This window comes from Chroicocephalus ridibundus, chromosome 3, assembly GCF_963924245.1.
Source record: "Chroicocephalus ridibundus chromosome 3, bChrRid1.1, whole genome shotgun sequence".
In the NCBI taxonomy this organism is placed as follows: domain Eukaryota; kingdom Metazoa; phylum Chordata; class Aves; order Charadriiformes; family Laridae; genus Chroicocephalus; species Chroicocephalus ridibundus.
The window spans coordinates 77,364,085-77,391,660 of NC_086286.1; the positions used below are offsets into that span (position 1 = coordinate 77,364,085).

General features: G+C 41.6%; 1 protein-coding gene across 1 annotated transcript in view; it reads left to right on the plus strand.

The window, feature by feature from the left end:
* The window catches only part of LAMA4 (laminin subunit alpha 4), a 106,097-nt gene that overhangs the window by 34,240 nt on the left and 44,281 nt on the right, over positions 1 to 27,576 (plus strand). The window contains exons 3-13 of the mRNA XM_063329764.1: positions 891 to 1,015; positions 5,028 to 5,108; positions 9,399 to 9,613; positions 13,564 to 13,659; positions 14,960 to 15,111; positions 15,236 to 15,346; positions 18,771 to 18,882; positions 22,140 to 22,307; positions 23,050 to 23,243; positions 25,152 to 25,268; positions 27,266 to 27,414. Of these exons, the coding sequence (XP_063185834.1) occupies positions 891 to 1,015; positions 5,028 to 5,108; positions 9,399 to 9,613; positions 13,564 to 13,659; positions 14,960 to 15,111; positions 15,236 to 15,346; positions 18,771 to 18,882; positions 22,140 to 22,307; positions 23,050 to 23,243; positions 25,152 to 25,268; positions 27,266 to 27,414 (1,520 nt within the window). The remainder of the gene's footprint in view (positions 1 to 890; positions 1,016 to 5,027; positions 5,109 to 9,398; positions 9,614 to 13,563; positions 13,660 to 14,959; positions 15,112 to 15,235; positions 15,347 to 18,770; positions 18,883 to 22,139; positions 22,308 to 23,049; positions 23,244 to 25,151; positions 25,269 to 27,265; positions 27,415 to 27,576) is intronic.

The window sequence follows — 27,576 nt, forward strand, 5'->3', positions numbered from 1 at the left end:
TGACATCTTTTTGTGATTGAAAATATTATCTGAGAGGGACAATTTTCTACCTAGCATCATGAAATATTTTGAGACAAATATTCTATATGAATTACCACAGCTTGATTTACTTTCATGGAGCCCCAACAAGATCAACTGGTGGCCAATTTGCCTCTGCATGAGGAAGCATATTTCCTCACAAACATTAAACTGTGGGGATGAAACTTGCTTATAAAGTGAGTGACATTTTGCACAGTTGCTCTGTATTTTATGAAAGGCCACTTATAGACAACTCCTGCTTCCTCCCTCCATTAAGAGGACCTCCTTTAAGGCTGAGAACAAAGTGTAGTGATAACACATCCCTTCATGCTGTAACACTTTTCATCTCAGGAGAAAAACGTCAGAGACACTGGTGTATTAGCCACCATTTGCAGGCAGATTCCCCCGATGCTCTTTTTCAGTCATCAAGTCCAAGAAGCAGCCTCGCTGAAACTTGTATCTAGGCTAAAATCTCTTGATAGTATTTACCAGCAGATATTTTTCATTTTGTTTTGGTGTTAGTAAAAAATTGCACAGGCAATTCAAAACAGGGCTGCCGGACACACCTGAGTACCCCTGACATCTCTCACGACAGGCAGTGCTGCTTTTGCTCCAGCACCTGGCAGGCACATATGTCCGTTTTGTCCTGTAACACACCTTGCCAACACTTTCTGGCTGGCCAGTGTAATCATTTATAGCACTTTTATTTGCAGCAGTGCTAGCTGGTTTGGCTGCATCTGTCAGCTCCTTGAAGGGTCGGGGTCTGGCATCAACCCCAATTCTGCTTGGCCGGGTCTTCAGTTAAATGATTTCTTTCTGAATTAGGCAGCACCTCCGTTTAACTTTCACCACTCTCTCTCTTCCCACTGAAGGACTGCCAGCGAAACACAACAGGACAGCACTGCGAGCAATGTCCGGATGGCTTCATCGGTGACGCCGTCAGAGGAGTGCCCACGTTCTGCCAGCCCTGCCCCTGCCCCCTGCCAGCACTTGCCAAGTATGTAACGAGCGTTTGTTTCTCTTTGATATTTGGGCTGGCTTTGGCCCTTTCCAAGGTGTGGTCAGCATCCCTTCCTGGATGCAGGAGACAAAGGCTGCTGCCTTTCTCAATCAGGGGAAAATAAGAGGACTTCCAGCTGCTCAGATTTATAACCACAGGAAACAGCATTTCATTTAGAAGGTGTGAAATATCCTTAAGTGCTCATATCACTTCTTACCAAGAGGGAGGGGAAAATATCTGAGCAAATTCAAGTTTGCCCTCTTTTATGTAGAAGAGATTACTCAGCTGGCTAGTTACTTTTAAGAAAGCCTTACAGACCAATTCCCAAGGAAGGTGCCTTCAGGGATGTATGTGACTGATACAGACAGGCAGACAGAAAGATGAAACCACGACCTATGGAAGATAACCACAAAAAGCAGAGCCTGGCAGTCTACTGAGTCATCAGCAGATGGATCTGGTTAGTACAGTAACAGTTAAAAGGGCTGGAGGACCCTGTGGCAGGTACGGTGCCCCTTCAGCTCATGCCCAGCTACCTTTGGGCAAGAAACTCTGAAGCCTGACAGAAAACCAAGACCAAGCCAAAGAGCTCCAGCTGTTATCCACTTTGTGCCTTCAGAAGAAACAAACAGCTACAAACTATGACCAGTTATTAGAAACTGTTAGTGGTACGTCAGTAATGCAGGTGAAAGAAATTATCAGCTTCCTCTTGTTTGAGGTCTGTACTCTGGGAGAGGCATCTCTGCAAATCCCGCTGTCGTGCACAGAGGAGATGCTAGTAAATACTTGCCAACGGGTTGAAGCTATTTTTTAGTGAGCTACATACTCCCCTTGTGTTGTTTCCTATTTTGCTGTCAGCCGGGCTTCTCAGCAAAGGGGAATTTCCTCACTGTATTTGTTTGCTGTTGCTATAGGATTACTCATACAGCCTTAAAGTGGGATGAGCTGCATTTTGCTCAGCTGCTCAGTGGCACAGGCTCAAAATGGCAATGAAGCAAAATCACTCAGCCAAACTCACACAGATCACCTCTTGGCTTTTGCAGTGAGCTGCAGAGATATGTGAGGAGGGCCGTGGGGTGGAGAACAGCCATTGTTGAAAAACTGCAGCTTTGCCTGGATTAGAGAGAAAATCCTCCAGAGACAGAGGAAGAACCTGGCTTTGCTCATATGTAGAAAGGTTTAGGAGTGAGTGAGCTCACAGACAAAGCCGACCGCTTCCTCCAGTTTCAGTAGCATCTGTAATGCCAGAAATAGTAGAAATACAACAGTCGGAAGCAGTGCTTTTTCCTTAGCAAAGGAAAGTGATGTTTTTTTTAACCTGTTGGGCACAGAGCAGTCACTTGAGAGAGAGAGCAGCTCTCTCAACCACAACCTGGGCTGCATGTGCCTGAGGCACTACCGCGGGATGAGACCCAGTCCCTACCCAGCACAGACAGCCAAGCGAACATCTAGGCTGTCCTCCCTACGGTGCGATTTGACAGACCATGGCCAGACTTGCACTCACCGAGTCCTACAGCCCACAGGGCTCTGCAGCAGTGCCGCCCAGCTGCAGGGAGCCAGCCGGCCCACCGGCCCAGCAAGGCTCGGTGCGGTGGGACCAGCAGGGACCTGAGCTACAGGCCGTCTGCCAGTGCTACGGGAGATGGGCACAGAGGCCAAGGAGCATTCCCTGCTTCAACACGCTCCTCAGCCCTTGTGCTAGGGACATACGCCTCTCCTATTCGAGACCACTAGAGATAAAGAAGCCCTGAACCCAGAAGGACAGCAGCATGGGATTGGGAAGGGGGAACAAAATTGCAAGGAGGCTGAATGCAGATGCTTCAATATTAGCAGTAATACAGGAGTTGGACTTGATCCTCATGGATCCATGATCCATGGATTCCATCTCAGAATATTCTACGTTCTGTCAACCCTTTAAAACTACCTCAGTAAAAATCCACTTAAATTTTTCAGGGTTTTCCCTCGGAAAAGTCCTGAAGGCAATAGTTAAAGGAATATCTGATCCCAATTTGCCTCATTTTGAGGCAATTTGCCTTTTGAGGCAAATAGCATGCAGAAATTGCCTGTTCAGCTTCTTGCATGAGAGACAACTGACCGCAGCAATAGCCTTCAGCTGGGGCTGGAACAGGCAAATAGTAATGATTGAGCAACATTCAGCCTTGCATAACTAAATTCAAAGAACAACCATTCTTTCTTAATTTTTTAATTTTTCCTCCATTAATCCTACTCCACTTATATTAAGGCAAAACAGTAACTCTACCAGAAAGCAGAGAAGCATTAAAAGCCTTAAATAAAGAACATCCAAAGGATGTTGTTTTGTACTCTGTTTTACTTTGGAAATAACCAGCAAATTCATAATAGCTAGACAAAGTGACCAAATCTGTAAACTGACAGACTCATCAGACACATACTTTTTCTTGGGACTTATCTGTGTGTTCCTAGATTTTCTGGCCAGACTACCGTCATATCTGCTATCCTGGGAACTTTTGGAATAACTTTTGGACATTACACATCTCATCTCTTTGGAATAAAAGGAGGAGGGAGATTGCTTCACAGTCCAGCAGATGTTACTTCTTTTCAAACCTGAGGGAATTTTATAAACTTTTTTCTCCTAAAAGATAACAAAAAATATAAAACCTCAGGAAGGCTTCTGTCTTAGTTCATAACTTAAATACACAATGTTGGGTTTTTTCAACTACGTGAAGGAATTAGCCTCTGTAAAAGAAGAGGAAGGCTGCCAAACTGTTAGGATTTTCTTGATATGTTCTCAAAAAAGCTTTACTGAAGTTAATTTGTGAATTCTGTGAGAAGAATCTCATTTTATGTTCTCTCTGGTTATATGAAATAGTTGGAGACAGCACAGATCCTGACACAGATTTATTTGACCCTGGTTGTCTCACCAGCCGAGAAATGCTGGTGGGAACCGAAATTATGCAGGAATTCTTGTCACCTTTCAATGCTGCTTGTTCTTGGAATAAGTAGTGTGTGGATCATGCTCTTTCCCATCACTCTGAGTCTTCTGTCCTTCTGTGCAAATGGGATGCAACCTGGCCACAGCTGCCCAGCACTGTATGACGTGGGGCCTGTGTTTTAGCAACCACGGGCCTGCAGCTGGCAACTGCTGCCACTCACTACTTTGGTTGCATTCCAGTGCTGGCAGGAATTTACTCACACATACTGCAAAATAACTGGAAACATCTTTAGGACTGTATGTCTTTTTCCTGCAAATGTATTTAAGCCATGTCTACCACTGTGTTTGAAGAGTATACAATTTGCACTTTCCACATCTGGCTGCTGCTGTTCCTTGGGTCTCATTTTTAGTTAAACATTTGTTAAATCCTGAAAACATAAGGAAGCAAAGGAATCCATGATTTAGAATCACGGCAGTGAAAATTGCAGCCCAAGCCATTACTGCAATCAGTATCCCTGTGTGGCATGTTGGTCTCAGAAGAGGCCCCAGACCCTTTCAAGCTTCCTCAGAGAGATGGCAGAGCAGCCTCAGTTACTGTAAATTAGGCTGGCGTCACTGAGGTGAGTTTTCACCACTAAGTACTTTCCAGATCGGATTTGAGGAAAACCATAGGATTTGCATAGGAAAGTGATGTGCTCATTCCAGAATCTCAGTTCCTGAAGTGCTCATATTTTACCCCTTAGAATAAGAGACAGGAAGCCATTAGGTTCACATGACATGCACATTTATCCTAAGTCCCTTATCTAAAATGTGTGCATCAAAACCTGCAGGTGTGTCTGATCTACACTGCAAGACAAGAACTTATATATATTTGTATTTATATAGCCCCAGAGGACTAATTAATGCTTTCTACACTAATTAAAAAGACTAAACGAGGGGTATAATGTGAATAACATACAGAGCCTAAGAATACCTACTCAGCAACACATAACCAAGAGCCAGAGCTCACACTGACAACAAATGTCCATAATGTAATAAAGAAATACTGCCAAGTGTTTGCCATTGCCTGCTATTCTAACTATTCATTCTAATGAAATCCAGCTTTGCAGTCTCCTGTTACAGAAAAAGTGGAAGCGTGCGCTGTGTCTGTAAGGAAAACTATGCAGGACCCAACTGTGAAAGGTAAGAAACTAACAGGATGACTTACTGTCATGACTTCAGTCCACTGTCATTAATGGGTAAGTAAGTCTTGAATTCAAATGATACTTAATGTAACTATCGGAGAAGGGAGAAAGAGGATGCTTAAGATGCAAAGAGAAATCAATATGAAAAAGGTGAAAAAAAGACTGAAGGCTTTTGCCCTTACAGATGATGCAAAAACATCAACATATTACCTCGGCATCACTAACATGGTGACAGCAATAGTGAAAGCCCTTTAGACAGATGGCACAAAAATAGAAAAACCCACCCTTGTTTCCAGGCCTATGGCTGTATTCTTTTGTTCTTCCAAAATGTCAGATATATACACAAAGGATAATGCAGACAATTAAAAGGTCAGTGAGGTTTCTTAATGGTTATTAAAATGTCAACCTAAACTACAAGCAATTCAAATCCTATGAAATGAGTAGCAGATGCATAGTAACAGCAGAAAATAGCATCAGCTTTGTTTTCTAATAGCCACTCCCCAGCCTGACACAGTGCATCTGTCTCAAGAAAGGCAATGTTGCGTACATGGATTAGAAAAAGCTACAGAAAGAAATCAGCCTGTCCTGGTCACCTTGTTAAGTCCTTGACTAACTGCTGGGGTAAGTGGCAAGCAGTGACAAATGGGACTTTCCTTAGCGTTTCAACAACTAATGAGAAATGCATTGCTTGCTCCTGTCCGCTTCCTAAAGAGCAACTCCCTACCTCACATAGGCTGCTGCTGGGCACTGCCACCACCCCCTGCTCCCACTGGCAGCTATCGTGCCCTCAACATGCTGGCAGGAGGACTGGGGGATCCTGAGCGAGAAGGGGCATTGCCCCTGTCCCTCCCTGCAGCCCAAATAGCAACTCGTGTCCCCAGGGAGAGGACAGCTACATCCTGCTCACCTCCCTTCCTCCCAGCTCTCCGCAGGGGTGGGTGACGGGTGTCATGGGGCAGCGAGCTGCAGGACACTCCTCCACAGGCAGTGCCTGGGATCTCCAGAGCAGCACACCAGGAGGCAATCTGCTCCATTTCCTCTGGCATTCGTGTAGGAGGCTTTCTTGTGCTGCTCCAGGGGCTTGGCACAAACCTATCCGGTTTATGTTTGCCAGAAAACGGTGTTGTGATATCATGGAGACCTTTGCTAGGAACTAAGAAAACAAGCTTCCCTATTTGAAATTTGGGAACGAATCATTTTACTCCTAGACTTCAGCAAAGAGGCATTAAGGTGGTGGCAGATGAAATCCAGGATTTGTTAATGCCCAAATGTTAAAAAAAGATAACTGAAGAAATGATACTTTAGTGAATAGAGGAAGAAAGTTCTTTTGGCATTGCCAGGGAAGAGGAAGTTAATTTCCTACTCACTAATAATTACAGGAAGCAAACATGGCTGTAAAATGTAACAAAGATAACGTAGCAGCTTTATTATGGGAGAGGAAATATTCTTTTCTAGCAACAAAGAACCATTTATTGATACAACTGAGGGAAAGACATTTACCGCAGGCCTCTACCTTTTCAGACCATAGAGATGGAGCTGTACGTTTCCATCCAGCTGTCTCTGCTCTTTTCACTTGCTACTGACTATTCAAAAGAGGCCAAGCGCAGCCCAGCCCTATGAGATGCACTGAGTGGTAAAGGGAAGGGGATAGTGAAGGTGACACATTTATTTTTAGCACTAAAATTTTCTATTTGTTTTAGACAGCTACTCCAGATGAGGAGATATGGCTAATAAAAGTGAATTAGATGGTCATAAAAAGCAGCACTTAGAAAATATATCTGTGAGGATGTGAGGAACTGTCCACTAAGTTTCTGGCAAGTGAACTGAATGGTATATATCAGAAAAGAAGAAAAAAAAATCACCTTGCCCTGCTGAGAGGACAGACATTGTGGGCCTGATGGGAATAGCATGCAGTCTTTGGCAGATGCTGGCTGAAAGCCAGAGAGGGATAGCGGTAAGCAAAATGCTGGTCTTGCCCCAGCTTAGTAACTTTTGTGACTTGGTTGCCACATTAGACAGACAATCATTTGGAAAATACTGAACTAGAGAAAATTAAAAAGCAACTCTGCAAGATTTTGAGAGTTCAGAATAAATCAAATTGTTCTACATATTTTTTAAAAAAAAACAAAAAAAAAACCAAAAAACAAAGCGTTTTTTTGTTGTTGTTGTTCAAACATCGTAAACACTGAAATTCTCAAATTTGGGAAAATACTACAATCTCATGTTCGCTGAAATATTAGGAAATTATAGCAAGACTTTTGGCATGACTAAATAGTAGCATTACACATTACTTCCTGCTCTAACTCCCATGAGAATGGGGAGTGATTCCACCAGTGTCAGCTAAATCACACTCATTATGCTCCATGTCACATTCACAGTCCTTCAAGGGGTGCACAGAACTCCAGGTCACAATTTTATTCTTTACATCTGGGTCACCCAAATGATAAGATCTGCACCAAAGATTCTGGCAGTGCTGCAAAGAGACAAACAGAGTCTTTGCCATTGGCAAAGGCAGTATTTGATGCAGCCAAGTGGTTTATATTAAGATGCTTGAAAGTTTATGTGTTTTTACTGTGGGGGTTCAGGACTGGAACATGAACAAAGCAGCACTGAGGAAATTACTTTCTTTATTAAAAAGAAAAACAATGACAGCAAATGTAGGAACAGATCAAAACTGGAAGGTCTTATCAGATCTCCCACATTTTCATCGTTCAGACAGAGCAGAACCTGGATTTGACTGTGTTCAGATTTTAGGAGACAACAGACCTCGGCTTAGGTTCCCAGCCAGAAACCTGCAAAAATTAAACTAAACTGCCTAAGAGCTCACCCTTCCCTCCCACAAACATCAGAGCAAACAGCATCTTAAAACAGGACTTTATGGATGGGAGAAAAGACAAGGACAACAGGGTGATAAAACAATAAAATACAATAACTACTCCTTACCTAAATCACTGCAACAACTATTTAATCCTCCAGTTTCTTCAGTGAGCAATTGCTGCACCAGCTACTTGTTCTCCTCCCCACAGTAATCCTTCATTCCCTGTTTAGGGGTGGGAGTCCCTGATCTCTGTGCCCCAGGCTGCTGGGTCATGGATCCTCCTGCCACCCCACACTGACACCATGAAAGGTGTGGGTTGCCCCTGTCCTGCCAGCTGTCCCCTCCAGTCTATCAGCCACTGCTCTGCGTTGCTCCGGCCACCAGCTACTCCAGCGATGCCCTTGCTCAAGGATCTGCTCCCACAAGCTGCTCCATGCCCACTCTGGTGCTGGCTCTGTTCGCCTGTTGTTGTTTTGCAAAAGTTCCTCTAGCTCATAGGATTAAGCACGCTCCCTGCGACCAGCAGAAACTCCTTTAACTGAAACCCTCTCCTTTCTTTCCAAATGATGACACCAAATCTATTACCTCTTGTCTTAGCTTAGGGTCACTGGTGACCCAGGAGCATTAGGTATTACCAGTTTGTCTAGACTTTCAAATCCACTACAGTTTCAACATCTCTTCCATTTTAAGGCGTAGCAACTTTTCAACTGAAATGCTTCCCAAACGTGACAAGACATGAAAAGCAATTTAGACCCATTTCAGGCCTGCCCTGGAGTGCTTCTTACCCACCTCCCTCTCTCTTTCTGCAAGCCAACAGAGGAATCCTCCCCTCCTGGGCTGGTGGCTTCTCTCAGCCTTTTGCCCTCAGCCAGCAAGCCGACATTGAACAAATCTGAAAAATGGAGGCTGGCTCAGTGCCTATTCTGTTTTGCAAAATCCGAATGCCTCACCGTAGAAGTACTTATATAAAACTTTTCTGGGCAGTACTTTGTGTTACATGCGTTATAATGGAAATAAAGTCTGAACTTCCTCCGAGTTTCAGCATCATGAAATGCAGTCTCTTACTCCAGTTTCCTATATAACACAATATAGTTGGTAAGATCCAAAGCTGAAAGAGACCAAAATAAACACTAGAGCTGCCTCTCTGCCAAGGTCATTCTGTCATAGATTTTAAAACAATGGGCAACAAATCATTTTACTGCTAAAGATATACCAAAAAAAAAAAAAAAATGCAGACTGGTGTGATTGAGATACCAGGAGCGTTCAAGAAGGGAAAAATATATAACAGTACAGATTGAGATTAGAGCACAAAACAGCCTCTGCAGGAATACAGCTCCTCATTTGCCTTCTGTCTGCTAGTAGCTGCAGACCATCATCAATTCCTGGTGACACAAATAAGGTCAAAGAAAAAATGGTACTGCAGATGGAAATGTCATTGCTCGTCGTCATTGAGCTTGCTCTTCCTTTCAGGTGTGCCCCTGGTTACTATGGGAACCCTTTGCTAATTGGAAGCACTTGTAAAAAATGTGACTGCAGTGGCAACTCAGACCCAAACCTGATTTTTGAAGACTGTGACGAAGTGACCGGCCAGTGCCGCAACTGCCTGCGCAACACCACTGGGTTCAAGTGCGAACGATGCGCTCCGGGTTACTATGGGGATGCCAGATTCGCTAAAAACTGTACAGGTATTGTCTATAGTTCAGTATAGCAGAGCCGAGGAAAATGAAGCACACCATGGTCTATGGATGACCTCCCAGAGATCAGATATGCCTGAATCAGTCATCAGACACCTGTGGCCCTGAGAGGCAGGGGGTCTGCCCGTGGGATAATTTGGATGCCCGTTCAGTTGAACCATCCTAGGCACAAGCACTCTTTCCACTGCCCACAAGGAAGTCTCAGACCCCAGACTCCAGCATCTGAAATGAACGTAGGCACTATTGTGTCCTGCATCTTGGTTTAAATCAGGGTCTGTAATCTTTCTTTGGGCAGGGACTTCACCTTTGTGTTTGTTCACACCACATGCTGCCCAACATGACCCCTCAGACTGAGGGCACTTAAAGACTTGAAAACATTTTTTATGGGAAGAGGATCGTCCTTCCTGTCCTGACCCAATCCCTGCTCAGTGTCTGCTAGTTTTCACACTGATATCCCATGTGTCTGTGTAAGCTTGCTGGTTACTGTATTTCCACACCAAAGATGACTGTACTTCCAGGGCCTGATAAAGTGTTACCCAGAGGATCTTACCAAAACTAACATAATTATTCTCTAAATTTACACGGAGTTCAATCCAAATAGGACTCATGCCCTTTGTCCTTGCTTTGGCTCTGGGAGACAAGATGACATCCCCTTTCAAAGCACTGAGGAATAGCCCCTGCTAAAGGCAAAATGCAGATGCTCAGAGCAAGGACCTTGGTGCTCCCTCCCAACCTTTTTGCCAGGGTCCTTCCCTCAAGGACCAGAACACAAATAGAGGAGATGGATCACTCCTAGCTCTCAGCCTGACTTGAAGGTAAGATACAGCCAAAGCACACACCCAACCCAGACCTCTGAAGTGCTCCAGGATCTCATGGTAGAGAGCTACAGGCCTTGGGCCCTTAGCAATGTCTTGATCAAACCTACGTCCTTCTTGCAACTCATTGTACTCTTGGACTTTTCTTCTTACTAGCTTACTACATAGCGCTAAGGTGTGTTTTGGGACCCGCAGGACGGAGGTTGTGAGGATGCTCTGTAGTCAGGTGCCCTTTGTGCTGCTGTCTTCATTTGTAGGGGACCATGTATGATGCCACTAGTGGTCCCTTCTGGTTTTATGTTACCAGCTGGAAGTTGAGTGTCCAACTCCAGGATGTAATTCACATTGCTGAGTCACGTGCTTAAATTCCCTTTACGCTGAACAGGGAGAGATGGTGCTCACACGCAGTAATCCCAGAAGCCGATTACAGGTATCCAAACCAGCCCAAAAAGACAGTGGCTGTAAGGAACAGCGTGCCCCAAAACTTGCCTCCTGCCTGGATTTAGGCACCCAAGACATGCCTGAAATTCAACATCTCTGTGATTTTGAGGTTGCAAAAGCAGACCTTGTTAATGCACTTCAGTGCCTAATTCAGTTCACCAGAGATGATTTAACTGCAACTCTCCCGTAAGGAATGACAGGATCTAGTTTGTGGCTCCTGAATGCCATGAGGCAGGAGAAACACACCCAGCACAACATAGCAACCCGCAGCAATTGTGCCCTGCCCATGTACAAAAGCAGAGCCTCAAACAGCTAAGAGTAGCTTTGCCAGAAGTTTGAGGATTATGGGGCATTCCAAGTGTCTAAGCAGATTATGCAAGACATAATTTTGGAAGGCATCTGTGAACATAGAGTTTCTAAACTGAAGTTAAGTCAAATTTTCATCACCTCAGTATAGTTTTGGTTTGCACCCTTAAGGAACTGCAGGAATTAGAGGCAGAATGCCTCAGTATTATTTACATTTCTGAGGTACAGTTTAAGTGGGATTTCATGGTGCACAGGACTTCTCTGTACAGGTTTTTCATGCAGACTGTAAATCAGCTTGGTAATTCTCTTGGTTAGCAGATTTCCTTGTAGCGTTTGATCTTTACTAAAAATAAAAAGTGCCTGGGCCCTTGAATATGTTGTGAGAGGTACAGCTTTTCTCTATTTAGGAGTGAATTTAATCTTGTAGTTGACTCTAGCAAATCCTGATTTTGAAGTATTATGTTTCAGAGAATTACACACTTCTCGTTTCATCTTTAGTTTTGCTGAACACCACAACATGCTGTACTTGACAGTGCTGCGTAGATTGTGTGCACCGCTCAATACATCCATGATTTCTAAACTATTTGGGGAGTTTGCAATTAGGAACTCTTATTTAGAAAAACATTGATTCTGAAATAAGACAAATACCTTCTTTAGAATACAAAAACAAAGAACAGAAACCAGTGTAAGAAAGAAGAGAGTCTGCGTACATGGCTTCCACAGAGCACCTCGAAGGGTATATAGAACAAAAAAATGCCAGAGAACTAAATGAGCAAACAGCTCTATTCAGCTAAGATAATCTTTTTTACTTTTGAGCAAAAGAAAATATCTGTGTAGCTGTCAACGAAAGTTTTCAGCTTCTTTTCAATATTTTTTTAACCACATGTCCTTTAGCCATACTTCAAAGGTTTCCACAAATGACCTTCAGAAATAAAGGTAAATTTAGAAGCTTTCTTCACCAGTAAGCCACAGTAGCATTGAAAAGTCTTAAATCTTAGTTCCCTACTAAAAATGTGGTACCCCCTAAATAAGTAGATGAAAAATTGCCAGGACCACTTTTGAAATTAATTTACTATAAGCATCTGTGTAGTGAATTAAGAGTTATCCATTTAAAGAAGATGACACAATTTTATTTTCTTGAGCGCCAATCATCTCATCCAAATTTTAATCTTGTAACTGTAATCTCGCAATGTGGGGATAGCCTAGATCTTGTGATATAGGTAAAGAGAAATCTCTGTTTTCAACTCAAACGTTTCTTTCACTTCTTAAGAAATAAAAAAATCTGGGAGGCATCCAGTTTGTACAGATTGTGGTGAGGTCAAAAAATCAACTGCCCCACAAAATTCATAACAAAATTCTCTTCTACATCACTACCAAAAATTGAGTAGCTCTTCTAACACTGGTTCACTTACACAGAATTATTCCAGTGTTAGTGCACCATGTTGACTTTGAAGCTGTATTACACATTTTCCCTGACAATTCCTCGAATGTGTAATGTGGAATGTAAATAAAAGTTTAATTCATAGAGAACAATGAATGGGTTGCATTAAAATGGCAGTAAACAATTTTGTTATATGAGATTCTGCTGAAACCATGAATCACAAGAGCAAAACAAATTCCAGATAAGTCGCTACTCTTCTTATGTTCTGCTTGAGTTTTTATTATTTTATCAAAGTGTTCCAAGAATATTTTAATCTTTAAAATAATATATTTTTAAAGGCCAATTAAACCTTGAAAGAGACACTTGAGATTAAAAATTATACTTTTTGAAAAGCCACTTGTGCTGGCAATAAAAACATAGCTTACTCAAGTTTAAAAAAATTTAAAACCTCATTATTCTTTGTTGTAAGTGGTAGGAGATATTTACTTTTTGATATGCTCAAGCTGATGACGGAATTGGAGTCCACTACCAATCCCTGATAGCTGGAAAGCTTATTTAGTGGCAGCCTGACACAGCGTTGATAAATTCCACAGGGCTGTGGAGAGATTGGTAACTAATAATTAACTTTAGCTGTACCGCTTTTCTTAGCCCATCCCCTAAACGTCACCCCCTCTAGAGAGTGATGCACACTGGCCCAACTGGGCAACTCTGGCCTTGCTGCCTCTGCTTGTGACCAGCTGGGAAGCTTTGAACAAGTCATTTCAGCAGGGGATTTCTGGTTCTGTTTCCCACCTTATATTTTTTCTGGTACAATTTGACCGCAGTGCAAAAACCATCTTTTTCTACATACTGAAGGAAAAATCAGCCCAAGTCTTTGACTTTGGTTTGACTATCCATGCACAGTCCAACATACAATCATTTCACTGGTCTTGGGAGGGGAAAGGCGAGTTGTACATTTTGAAGATTCTTCTTTCAAAAAACCCTTCTTTTTCCCCCAGAATGTAACTGTGGAGGGAGAATGTGTGACAGCCAGACTGGAGAATGCCTCGCAGACAGTCCTGAAGTTTCTACTGGAACAGACTGCCCAACCATCAGTAAGATTATCATGAGAACACCAAAAATTAATATCGCTCTTTTATTTAGATGCTTGCAAATACTAAGAGCTTGGTTCTCCAGTGAGCTCAGCACTTCGACATGGGTCCCACTGGCCACTTAAACATGTGAATATGCACAGTGCCCTGCTGACTGAGTAAACATGTTCTCACTTGCTTGACTGAGTACCTGCATACGTCCAACTCTGTGATACAGATGGAACATTTAAGTACAAACTGAGGAGCCGTAGGGAAGTATCACCAAAGCCACTTTTATAGACTTTGAGACACAGTGCCTGCAAAATAATATTCTGGCCCTAAAAACTGCCATCACACAACTTATCTGTGCCATCTTGTGTATAATTTCTGGTTTTCTAGCTGTACATCTAATATAAATTGTTGCATTTGACAATTTGACATATATCCATCAGTCAGTTGCTTTTCCACTATCATCTCCCCTGTTCTAATGACAGGAAGCCTGCGGAGTTTGCAAAAGCACTATGTTGTAACTATTGGTAACCACTGATATTTTTATAAATGTTAGTATAATTATGCCTGTGGTATAATGCAGACCACGTAGCACACGTGCGTTCCTAAACCAACTCCCAAGAAGAGGGGTCGTGTTCCTGGAAGTGCAACCAGAAGGAAAACATTTGGGAGCTGCTGCCATCAAGAATACAAGCAAAAGTTCCTGTAGGAATCTGTATTTCACGTTCACCTAAGTCCCTTGCATTTAGTGGTGGCATCAATGTCACTAAAAACAAGGCGGTATTGCAAGCATTCAGCAGGGACAAGGATATAGTTTTGTGCAAGCATACTCCAAACATGTTAAAACTGCATTTTTAGAAGTTGCCTTCCTAATCAAATAGGCAGCCAAGACCCCATCTGCTGAACATCCTACCTTCTCATACCACGAAATTTTAAATACAGAGTTTTGAGCTCTGACAAAATGAAGCTGGTTTTTTGACCCTCATCTGTTGTTCCTCCCACCACAAATATGCCGAGACTCTAGGGAATAGCCAGGAAATACCTCGTCTCTCTCCCTACTGATTACGGAGACGCTGTGGCAGCCTCTTGGAGCAGTCCCATCTGTTGCTGCTCAGCTGGAAGCGTCACGACTGTACTGTGGGACCTTGGAAGTGGGTGGATGGAGGTGAAAGAAAAATGGGTATCCATCAGGATCCATCAATGACAAAGAGAGGGAACACCATGGGGCAAGAGCACTATAATGTGAATTTAAGATATTTGCTGCTAATTGACTCAGACACTAAAGAAAAATGACACTCTCTCATTTTCTTATCAGGCTGCGATAAATGTATTTGGGATTTGACAGATGACATCAGATTAGCAGTTCTGGCTATCGATGAAAGCAAATCAACTTTACTGAGCATTTCTACAGGTGTTGCAGCTCAAAAGCGCTTGAATGACCTGAACCTCACTACCAACCATCTTAAGGTACAAACACTGATGACATTTTATTTTTTAATGTGATATTAATCTATGAATTTCCACTCCATTCCTGTAAATTTCAATCCCTGCCCTCACTAGAGAAATAATTTGTTTTTTCCCTCACACACAGGAAGCAATGTCCAAAAAGAAGAACCATGCTGTGCTTTGGACCATCCAGGTTGATGATGCTGCAGATGAAACGAATGATCTCCTGAGAGAGGTGGCAACACTTGATGAACAGGTTTGTTTATAGCCCCCTTGCAAGAGCTCTGAGGGTTTGTGGTTTGTCATATTTGCATGATGGCTTAAGAGGTTAGTACAGAATAGTTCCGTCTGGAAGTGACTTACAATGATCATCTAGTCCAACCGCCTGACTACTTCAGGGTTGACCAGAAGTTAAAGCATATTATTAAGGGCATTGTCTAAATGCTTCTTAAACACTGACAGATATGGAGCATCAACCACCACTTGATGAAACCCATTCCAGTGTTTGACCACCCTCTCGGCAGAGAAATGTTTCCTAACATCTAGTCTGAACCTCTAGATTCACCAAACAAGACTGGTAGTGTCCTGAAAGACAGTTGGGAGGACTTCCTGTTTTCTATTTCTAAACTTTCTACTTTACTTTAGCTCTGAATTAAAAGCATAAATTACTGTCAAGTCTTCTTCCCAGAAAAGGAAAGGTGTAGGGTCAAATTCTCTTGAATGTGGTTGGAGGTTTGTCACCAATCACAAAAAGCCTCCTCTCAGGATCGGAATTCACACCTACCCCCCTACACAAAATGTTTGATCTGAGATAGACACGCTGCCTTGCTATTTCACATTTTGATTTCTAATTAAGCGAAGTAACCAACACTAAACTAATTCAGATTGACTTTGGGAGTATTTGTACTATATCTATTTTACATGTATGCTGTCATAAAATTAAATTATCCCCGCTTAGGCACTTCAAAATACATTACAAAACTGCCAACTTAAAAGGTTTTTCACGTACCCACTGAGAAGGGAGCCTGATTAGCCCTCAAGCTATGTTTTAACACAATTGTAATCATAAATGTTGCATCCACAGTCAATTGCTAGGCTATAAAATTAATGTTATCTGTTCTCAGCTCACGCAACACTTTCATTGCACCCTAGAATAATATTGATATGATATATGTTAAGAGAAGAAGTAGGGTTCAAAATTGCTTCTCCTCTATTTTAAAGAGATATTATTAAACATCTTTCTGTTGCTAAGATGTATATATATATTAGTGAGATACATCACTCTATGTTATCCTCAGAGAAAACCACAGCTGTAGTAGGACTAGAGCTTATTTCATGCTTATTGCAAAATGACAAACCATATATTTACTTACCAAGTCCTTCACAAGACAAATTAAAATTATACCTTAGACTAAAACTTAAATACAGGAGCATGTAGGAGAAAAAAAAACACAAAGGAAGAGGAGAAAGGACTGTATAGAGAGGTGGAAGAGAAAATTCGGGTTTGTGTGTTCTTAATCAGCACTTAGCAGAAAGGGCACTGTGGAATTACACAGACTATGCCTGTGTTCAAGAGAGGTTTGATTAAATGAGCTCACACACACACACACACACACCCCTCTGTATCTGAGAAAATCCAGCAGAGCTCACACACCTCAGTGTCCCTCTATGTAGTTAGCAGGCAGGATGATTACGGCATTAGGTTTTCTAGGAATATTTAGTGAATTTGGATAATAATGGTTTTGTCATCTTCAGTACTACGTGGGGATTTCTTAGCTCATTCCTCAGTTTGAATGTCCCTGAACCAACAAATTCAGCATTTCCCCTGGTCTTTTCTCCCTGTTTTTTTTCTAATAGTTGCTCCACACGAATACTTGTAATTGCTTGTAAAGGCAGGGAAATAATGGCCCCAGACTCTCACACTGGAAGGAAGACCACAGTAGTAACTCTGAATATGTTGAACTTTTTGCTTTTTCAAGGCACTTTTATGGAAAACCTGTGCTAGGGCCTTGAGTGGGTTTTGCAGACATATGCTGCATCTTCCATTTAGAGGATTTCATGTGCATGTCTCCATGTCTGAAGGGTTGCTGCAGATTCTGATCTAAACCCCAAAGGCAAGATGAACGCACCAACTGTAGGCAAATCCTCCTGCTACATGAGAAGAATAAATGTGACCTGTAACTCTCTGATTCTGCTTGGGATGAGCTTAGAGTAAAACAGCACATAGCTCAATCCTGAATGTTTGGCAGAGACTTGGGGGAGCCAAGCGCCTTTCCTTCCCGGGCTCTTAGCAAATTTCAGGATGAGCATCTGTACATCAGCAGGAACCTGAGTGCTCATAAGAGGACCCCTCACTCACACTGCTGTGTTTCCCATCAATCTCATGGCAATCAGCAAACCTGTCTCAGCAATTCCGTGTGTGTTCAATAGTTAAAGAAAAATCTGTCAAAGAAAGAGAAGCATGTAAAGGCAAGCATGTATAAAAACAGTAACAGGCTGCTTAAAATAAGCATGAAGTGGTGATCCTAAGCAAGAGAGCATCCACAAGAAACCCTGACAGCAATAAAGGAATACAAACAAAAAACAAAGTTCTTGCCCTTCAAAGACTAAAAAAACCAAGTAAATAGAAATGAAATTAAAACCTTTCTATAAACCCTCGTAATTCTTCTGTTCGGGTGCCTTCAAGCGCCACCTGGTGCCTCTGCAAACCCCGAGCAAAAAACGTGTTTGTGGGTGAGGGCAGCTGCCGGCGCCGAGCCTGCAGGGCTGGAGGAGGCCAGATGAGTCCTCTGCCCTTCTTGCAGCATTAAGCAAGTATGAAGACGTGAACACAAGAACAGCCAAAAAATGTCTTCTGGCACCCCAAACACAGAAACTAATTTTATAGTGGGAATTTTTGCCACTGCAGCACCAACGGGGACTGTGAATCAAACACCTTACCACCGGCAAGCGTGTGCTGCAGACTTAGACATGGGCACACACATACACACACAGGGTCCAGGAAATGTTGATGGCACAGCAGCCATATTTTTTTCTCTTTTCTGGGAAATACCAGTGAAAATTAAATCTAAGGAATCCCAAAGTGAGAGACCTTCTCAGAAAGATGGTAACTATGACATTGTAACTCTTCATTTCCCTTACATGTAAGGGAACACAACACAGAGTACAGCTTCCAACTTAATATAGTATAGGAGGGTGGCTATGCTCTTCAGAGTATTTTGAATCCTCATCATTTTTCTTAATTTTAACAAGTTGCAGAGCAGGGGACCTCACTTGAGGGAGACACCGATCTAAAAATGGTTGTGAGCTTGGCACCTTACTCTTCAGTCTATATGCTTACTCAGAAAACGCCATACCCAGCAAAATGAGCCAGCCCCGCTGAATGCCTAGGAGACTCAGCAGATGGGAGTTTTACAGCTGTACATAATTTATGGCAATTTGATTGCAGCAAATGATGGATAAATATGGGACATATTTTAATCTCTCACTCCGCAATTCTGAAAATACTGACAAGACAGCCCTTGACTTCAAACACCTCTGTAAATACCACTTTATAAGATAAATGGACTTTCACATGCTCATCAGGAGAAAGCAAAATGTGTGTTTACACTGCTCATCCTCACACATGCATATGGATCTGAAAAGAAATCTAATGTCTAGCTAACATGATTTATTCATAGGGAAATGAAGCATCCAGCAAAGGCCTACTGGTACAGAAGGAAACCATGGAGACCAACAACCGTGCTACTCAGCTTGTGCAGCAGCTCAGTAATATGAGGGATAACATTCAAGGTAAATAGATTTCTTTCTGGTTCAGCTCAGTGTCAAGCATGTATTAATGAAACCTCCAGCAAAAAAATGTCATAGCACCTGGGCACTGTCGCAAAGTAACCCGTATGTAAGGCTTTTGCAGCCTACAGTGCCATGACAAAAACTTGTCTCTCTTAAAAGACAACTGACACCATGGGCTGACTTGGTCTGACACCCAGAACAAGAGCTTCTCTTTCCTTTTTCTCTCTTTGACAGGGCAAAATAATAGTAAATAGGTTTACATGAAATACATCAAGACAATTCAGCCTGTAGCCTTTGTTTGTTTGAATAGCTGGTATTTATATACACTTATGGTTAAAAAAAGAGCCAGTATCAGATTGGGGCTGGATGAAGCCACAAACACAAGCACAGGATGGGTGATGAGGGTGCTCTGTGTCTTACTTGTCAGCAGATGCATGCAACCGCACTCTTCTCATCCTGCTGATAAGTAACGGAGGCCATATGAATAGCTAGAGAGATTTTTTTTTCAATTGTGCTTTCCCTTTTGAACCCATGGCAGTCAGTTAGGTCTGAATAACTCTGGTGATCGCACCAGTGAGTGTTACTTTAAATTCAGTTTTTGCCTTTTAGCAAACTGTTGCTGAGTAGGATTGTACTGGTTCACATAACTTCATGCAGATGCATCTAAAAAGAAAAGGAAGCTGAATAGTAAATAATTTGGTGAACTTACTGGTTCCCCAAACTCAGTGTGGGAGGCGGTGGTGATTTTCTTTTCAAGCTGCCTATTGCTTCATCTGACCAGAATTTCCAATTGAGTTTGGGTCCAGGCACATATACAGAGCATTGCAGACTAGCTGTTGTCTTCTTGTTCTTTTTTATTCTGAAATACAGAAGTAGAATTGGAAAACTGCATTCTCATTGCCTTCTTTTTCCACAAAGAAAGCACTGCCTCTAGTAAAAGTGAATTGTAAACCATGGGGCTAGTGCAGACCATCCAAAATGGTTATAGTGATGCTGTTTCACAGTAGGAGAGGTAAACATGATGATGATGGTGTCCCAAAATTAGGAAAAAAGTAAAACCAAGAGATTTTTCATGTTAAAATGTTTGGACAAACTGTAACCTATAGTCTCAGTGTCCTGCTCATCTGTCCATATGATGCGAGGGGATGGAGATAAAACTTATAAAGTCCGTCCTTGTGCAACATGCTAGAGCAATAAAAGCATCTCTAGAACTATCATAAATTTCAAAACATAACTTCTCTTCTGACTGTACACTCACCCAGAAGATTTTCTTCATTTAGAGCCTGCAAAACTTCTTGCATCTTTTTACTATCCTATATATCAAAGGATAAATGACCACAGTGAACACCTTACTAAGCACAACTGCACTTAAAAAAGGTTTCCTAGTCAGAGATAATCATCTTCACCTGGAATATCTATGACATATCATTATCATGCTGATGTATAAAACTGAGATTAAACCAATTGCGGCCTCTTTTTCAGTACCTACAGAAAGCAATAAACCCCAAGTGAATGTACTCAGAAGCATCCTCGTCCCCTGTACACCTGCATCATGAAAGCCTCCATCCTGCTACTAATTTCCCCTAGTCGTTGGAAAAGCCAATGGTATACAAAAGCCGTCTTATATAGCACCAGAACAGAAAGGCTGCCTGGCAGCTGAGGTTAAAGAGCCTTTTTTCAATAGAAATACTCAGTTAACAGACCTGAGTAGTTCTGTCTTAGAGGAATTATTGCAAGCTCTGTGGCAACTTGTGTAAGGAAGAGCGGTTACATATCAACTGGTACCCTTGCTTATCCTTATCTCCGTAAGTACTTCAACCAGTGTTTTATTTCAACATAGTTAAGTCAACATACCCACACACACAAAAGAGGCAGGCTGAGACCAGGCTCATAGGATGTTACATTGGTACTACCTTCTTATACCCGTGATGCTAAATCACCTTTAACTGTCTGGCCATCCATCACATTTTATTTCTACAATTATTGAGCAAAAGGTCAGCATGAGCCTCATTGCATGTCACCAACAATAACTGGGGGACCTCTGCAGATCATCCTTTTGTATTATTAATTCCTTTGGGGAAGGACAGGAACCACAGAAGGCAGACATGTATCTAGTTTGGCACACAAATAGCACAATAAGGTTGAGCTACCAACCAAGAACCAACACCCATGGCTGTGAACCAAAAGAGAGCGCTTGTTCACCCAGAAAGCAGTTGGAGACTAGTAGGTGAAAATTATTTCCACCACGCTCAAAACTATTCTTCTACAGGGGCATCAACCCGGTAGAAGGCAAACTCCTCTTTACTGAAGGGAAGGTGTATGTGTGCAGACATGCACATGTGTGTGCCAGCATAAGAAAGAAAAAGAAACCCATGGAGCTGCTGGTGGTGATTGGTTACTGCCCAGTATGAGCCTTCAAAGCTTCACTAATGAGCTCAGGAGCCAGCAAGAAACTGCATACAAAGACACTCTGTCAAACAATCAGTTGTGCTACAATTACACATCTACTTTTCATAAAAATCTTACAGATGCATAGTGCTGGCTTTGCCAGCTCTGGTTATCCACAAAAGTAGTGATGAACGCAAGCCAAAGCTACTTGCATCACAGGGCATAAAAGAGGTGATTGATATTCAAGGCCAGGGAGTAAGCAGTGGGTAAACTTCGTAATGCCTACACTGGGGATGGGTAAACTCAATTTCAGCTGTAAGAATCCAACAGTATTTTTTGAACTGAGACCAAAACCTTGAAATAGCATTGATCTCCAAACCAGCTACGCAGTATCAGCACAGCAGCCATATGTTATCTCTTTAGGGTGCCTCAAACTTCTTCAGATGGAAAAAGAGGCTACTTCAGTCTCCTTGCCATTGTTGTTATTTAATAAACATAACATTTTTGCAGCAGCACTTAAAAACCACAGTCCTGGACGAAAGCCCCAGCCTGCTACACACCACAGAACTCGGAATAAAACGATGATCCCAGCCTATAAGAACTGCCAAGTCAAATAATGCACACAACCTATGCCTACTTAATCTCATCCTTTTCTGATGAGACCCCCACATATGCCAGAAAGTGTGATTTATTTACAGGTTTAATTTTAAGTTGGATTAAACATAATAATTATCTACTGTAGAGTTGGAAGAGAATTAAAACTTTCTTTTGCCATCAGCATGATCTGGATTCACAAAAGTAAAAGCACTCCACAGTATTTACTTCTCTGTAGCCATGCTGGATTGACCATCTGTTCCTTTTTCCCACAGAAATCAGCAGCAAGATGAAATACTATGCAGTTCAACAAGAGCTGAGCCCTCAAGAAATTGCCCAGAAGCTGAGTGTGGCTGAGGAGATGCTGAAGGAGATCAAACGCCGTAAGCCTTTCACTAATCAGAGGCAACTTGCAGATGAGGAGGAAAACGCAGCAGAGAAGTGTGAGTTTTAAGCCTGTTTTCCATTCATCCACATGTTGATGCACAGCTGGCTCAGGCCGGGCAGCTCTGGATGTATTGCTGAGCCCTGGGGGAGGACCAGCAGGCACTTGGCAAGCACCAACTGGTGTGCTGAAGATGCTGCTGCTTCCAATTGCCTGCCCCAAGTCTCTACTGGTGCTTGCTGCCCGCAAGGGCAGAAAAATATGTGTATGTCTGTGTGTGCCTGTGCATGGCAGCACCTCAGCGATAGCTGCTTAGGAAGCTTTGTGCCCGGGTTAGAATTGCTCATGTGAACATCTTCCTTCCCCCCTGCCAGCTCTGCCATGGGGACAGTAAACTCCAGCAGAGAGAGAAAAACTGCTTGCATGGGAAAGAGTGGCTGCCTAATTCTCACAGCTCGGTGACCATGAGTCAGAGCCCCAGGACAATAAGGACTGTCTTCTCCAAAATAGCCTGGTTAGCTCTGACAAAGAAAAACAAATGAGGAGCAAGGAAAGCCAAACCTAGTTTCTATTAGGAAAAGCTGCTTGAGAGGGGGAATTAATGGGATTAAAATGAGATAATAAAGAGAGGCATCTTTCCTTTTCAAAAGAGGGAAAATTAAAATCCAGGTTTAAGATCTCTCAAGTGAGCTTTTAACAAACGTGTCCCCTGAGTAACAGCAACAAAAATTGTTGCATTGGTAAGTTTTGTGAGAAATCCAAGCTTTGGATTAATCGGTAGCCTCTGATTTTTCTCCCAGTGCTCCAGCAAGTTGAAGCATTTCACGAGAGGTACAATGACACCAGATCTCTAGTATTTGATGTGCTGGAGCAGCTCAGCGAACAGGATGTGAAGCTGTCAGACCTGGAGGAGGCATTAGACCAGGCACTTGACTATGTTATACAAACGGAGGATATAAATAAGGAAAACACAGACAATCTCCAAAGTCGTGAGGTACTGCGCGGTACATTGATCATAACTGTTGTCTGTAAACACTTCATCTCTGCCAGTGCCTAAAATAATAGATTGCAAACAATTTAGATTCAGGAATCACTACACCAAAAAAAGAATTTCTTGGACCACTCAGTGGGATGAGTTTGACGGCAGTTCTAAGAAACAAGTTGTGGACGTGCAAGGTACTATTATTTATTCATGGAGTGACAATAAATGACAAGTTTTGGCATGGCATGTCTCAGCAGACCAAGGAAGAGATGAATACTGATGCCTAAACTGGGAAGATGTATTACAACAAAACCCAAGAAGCTTAATATTCCATGTAGCATGGCTGCTATAAATATTGTTGGGATTGTTTCACCTATTATGTACTGATTTATAATGTGGAAGGACTTCATGCTCACAAAAGTAATTTTATTCTATCAAAACAATTATTCATAAAGACTCTGCTCTGCATTCATGCCCTGGGCTGAGTGCATTCATACTGTCTCGTCCAAACATTCTCTTTGGTCCTCCTTAAACAAAATGCATCCCCATTTTTTCAGGAAGAGCAGACAATTGTCCTTGCATCTTCAAGCACAAATCCATTCTTTAAATGCTCCACAACATATACCTTGAAACTGGGTTTCCTACTTGCTGGGTGAACAGCCTAGCTATAAGGCTACAGCAGTTTTCCCTTATGCTCTGTTCAAATGAATACTTTCAGCATTTTGAACAAAGTAATCACCCCAGAGGAGAGCTCAGTGAAGACCTGTCCCCTACAGCACGGAAGCGGGCATGTTTGCCTGTAAGTGGTGGTATTAGGTTCAAATCCCATATGACTGATAAAGGAAATTGAATTTTCAGGTTTCTTATCCCAGAAAAATACCCAATCCATCAGCCATACAAAAAGACTATTTTTTCTCCTCCCAGCAGTTTTGTGACTCTTTTGCTGTTTTCTTTAGTTTCCTTTAGGGATGCAAAACCAGAATGTCCCACCTAAAACTTTTCTCTTCATTTATTTTTTCAGCGAGGAAGAAAATGACAAAGGGAACAGTTTGGAACCGTTTGAAGTGAACTCTTTTCATTTCAGTGGCTGAAACTGTTTGGATTCTGGAGGAGAGGGGTTTAGGGAGCAATTTTGTGATTTGAAGAACAATCTTGCAAATTCAGGCCAACCTCCGGCTTTCATAGCATCAGTGGCTGAGTTTTGAGCTCTTGAAATCTGCAGAGCTAGAAGTTCATGCTGATGTGGAAGGTCTAATAATTCAATAGAGAAATCAGGCGTTCTGTTCTTGTGAGTTCTTCAACAAGCAGCTTGGGATCCTTATGTACAAAGCCTCTTCTGTTGTTCCATTGTTTCATAATTACAGTGCCAAGCTGCAGCTCTCTCACATTTATGAAGCAAAGCCTGAAGTGTGTAGTCGCAATTGTTCACTGTTTTTAACCAGTTCCATCTTCATTATTGCTCACAATGAAGGCAGATGCTGTACAAAAGAGATAGTTCACATTAGCTTTACTATTGACAAAGAAAAGAGATCTCTGTAGTGTATATTTAAAAAACCTCCGGAAAATAACTAGTCTCCAGACCACTATGAAAAATTCATGTTTAATTTGTCTCTGCTGGCAGTGCACTGAATAATGCTTCATTCTAATAAATGCTCATTTTGTAATATAAAATTAAATTAATAAATTAAAAATCCCAACATTTCTTTCACAAAGACAAGAAAATGCAGAGTCACGTTATAATATGCAGCTATTAGATATGTCTGGGAAAAACTTGGACTTCAAATCTGTCTAAAATCTATTTAGTTCATCACTTTATCTTTTGAATGAACTTCAATAAATTTACCAAAAATGGTAACAGTGTATTTTAGCAATGCACAGATGGTTTTGGATGTGATTTAAATTTATTTTATGTTTTTGTAGAAACAACATGAGAAAATAAAAGAGCAAATAGATGAAGTGAACGACATTCTGCTAAGTGCCACTACTATTTTGGCAGGACCACAAAAAGTCAATTCTGAGTTAAGTGAGGTAATAAAGGTAGGTGCCTATGTCCTGATTTTTTTAACTTTTAAGTCATGTGTTTAGACCACTAAATAAAAACCTCTCATTTTTTATACTGCTTCAATGAAATACTGATGAATATTGCCCAAAAAAAAAGTATAAATCTTCCTGGATTAAAAGCTCTGTAATTACATTTTACCGCCTTGGAAAAATAGTTCTATTATAAGGACACCTTACTGTAGGCAGAGCTGAATGAAGGATTTTGCTGTAGAGTTCTCAATCATTTCATTACAGGCAGCTGCCAAAAGATGCTCTGGTAAAAGACTGCACTATATGCTAAATTCCTTTTCTCATGCCTGCAAATGAGCATAGGAGAAGGCTAAAGATCACAGATATCGGTGTTAAAACCAGTCACTGTCAGAGTGTAAAACATATATAAACAGATTGTCTTACAGAAGTCCTCTTCTGGAGGTATCCAGTGTTTTGAATGAGACATGGTGTTGTAAAAATTTTTAGAAATCTTAGGGTTTTCGACTTTCTATGAAGAAATTAAGAAAATAAAACTGGGATTTTGCTAACTAAAATATTTACTAAAGCTGCTGTTGGTTGGGGTGTTTTTTATCATGTTTTATTTTAAGATTTTGAGATAATGTAAGACAAATGAAAATTCTCCACAATTATTGATTTTGGTCACAGCTGCCCACTTTTCTTAACACAAAAGCAAATATCAAAAGTCATTAATTTTTCTTTGAAAAAGTAATTTGAGAAAACAGAAAGAAGACAGCTTGCTTTATAACCATCCCTAGGTGATCAAGTACGATTTTATTTTCTCCTTTGTTTTGTGCAAAACAAATTGCTGCAGTTTATCACTTCGGGTCCCCGACTCGTGTGGATAAGTTTACACATAGGGGACGTTCACACTGCAGGGAAGGAAGCAGCATGCAAACATCATACATCTCTCATCCTCATCAGTAATAAGTATTTCCACGCTTCACTCTTTCATACTTTTTCTCTCCCTCCGTTTCATCCTTTTTTTTGTCTGTTTTGAGGACACATTTATAAACCTCAAACCTATCAGCAAGCTTGTGTATTAGAGAGAAGGTGAATGCAGGCCCATTTGGTCTTCCCCACATGTATTTCATATAAGGAAGTACGGATAAGGCAAAAGGATAGTACTTCTCCTTGCCTATACATACATATAGGTAGTATTTAGGTGGACTGATTTATAAATTAGACTAACACAGGATGTCCTAGCATGAGGGATGTCTTTGTGCAAGGAGGCAGAAATGGGCCAGCACCTGTTTTTCACAACGTGGCACAGCTCACAGCAGTACAGCTAAACTCCCTGCCCCTCTCTAGCAATTGCCAAATTGCCCCCGGGGCACAGGCACTACCCCCTGCTATTCTGCAAGGAGGCAGGTTTGGGAGAATGGCAGCAGTGTGCCAGGGTCCACACAGTAACGGGATGATGCATAAGCCCAACCACTACAGCAGTATTTAGTTTACTTCTATAGGTATCGTTTGGAAGTCCCAAAAACTAATTTCTCACCTACAGACTTCACAGAGAAGAGGTAAAAGAAAAAAAGTAATTATGGGTCCCACCTCCCAATTTAAGAAGCAACACAATGAGGGGAATTTTGCATAGATCTGGTTTAGTTACTTCACCTATGAGCACTTCACTCTGAAAGACTTGTCATTGGCACCATTCTGGAGTAAATATAAAAGACAGTAAGACATTTCTCAACTGTCATTCTTTCATATTTTAAACATCTCTCTCTAATATCTTTTTAAGGGATTCCTGGAATTTTGCTTGATTTTTATCTTCCTGCATTTGTCTTGCTGTATTGACATTCATGGGACAGACTCTTTTAGATCATTCCTCTTTTTTATCTGTTAAAAATATAACATAAAACAAATAGAACAGAAAACAACATCATAATAATATAAAGGGTAAAATAAAACATGATAATCGAAATACAGACTTGATTTTTTACAGTTTTCATCTTCTTTCCTTCCTTCCATATTTTGTTCAGAACGTGTCAGGGTTCTACGCAGAAATAGATGGAGCGAAAAAGGAATTGCAAGAAAAACTAGCCAATCTGTCTCTGTTTGATGATGATTTGGTAGAAAAGGCTATGCATCATGCACACAACCTACGAAGACTTGCTGATGAGCTGGACCGGTAAAATTTAACTTCAGCAGACTCTGTTCATACAAGTGCTACTGATTGAACAGCTGAACGAACTAAGAGACAAGCAGAAACACAGTGACATTAAATATTCTATATCTGTAAATAGGCATTAAACAAATCACTGCAAAGTCATGTATGGAAGGACTTGTCATG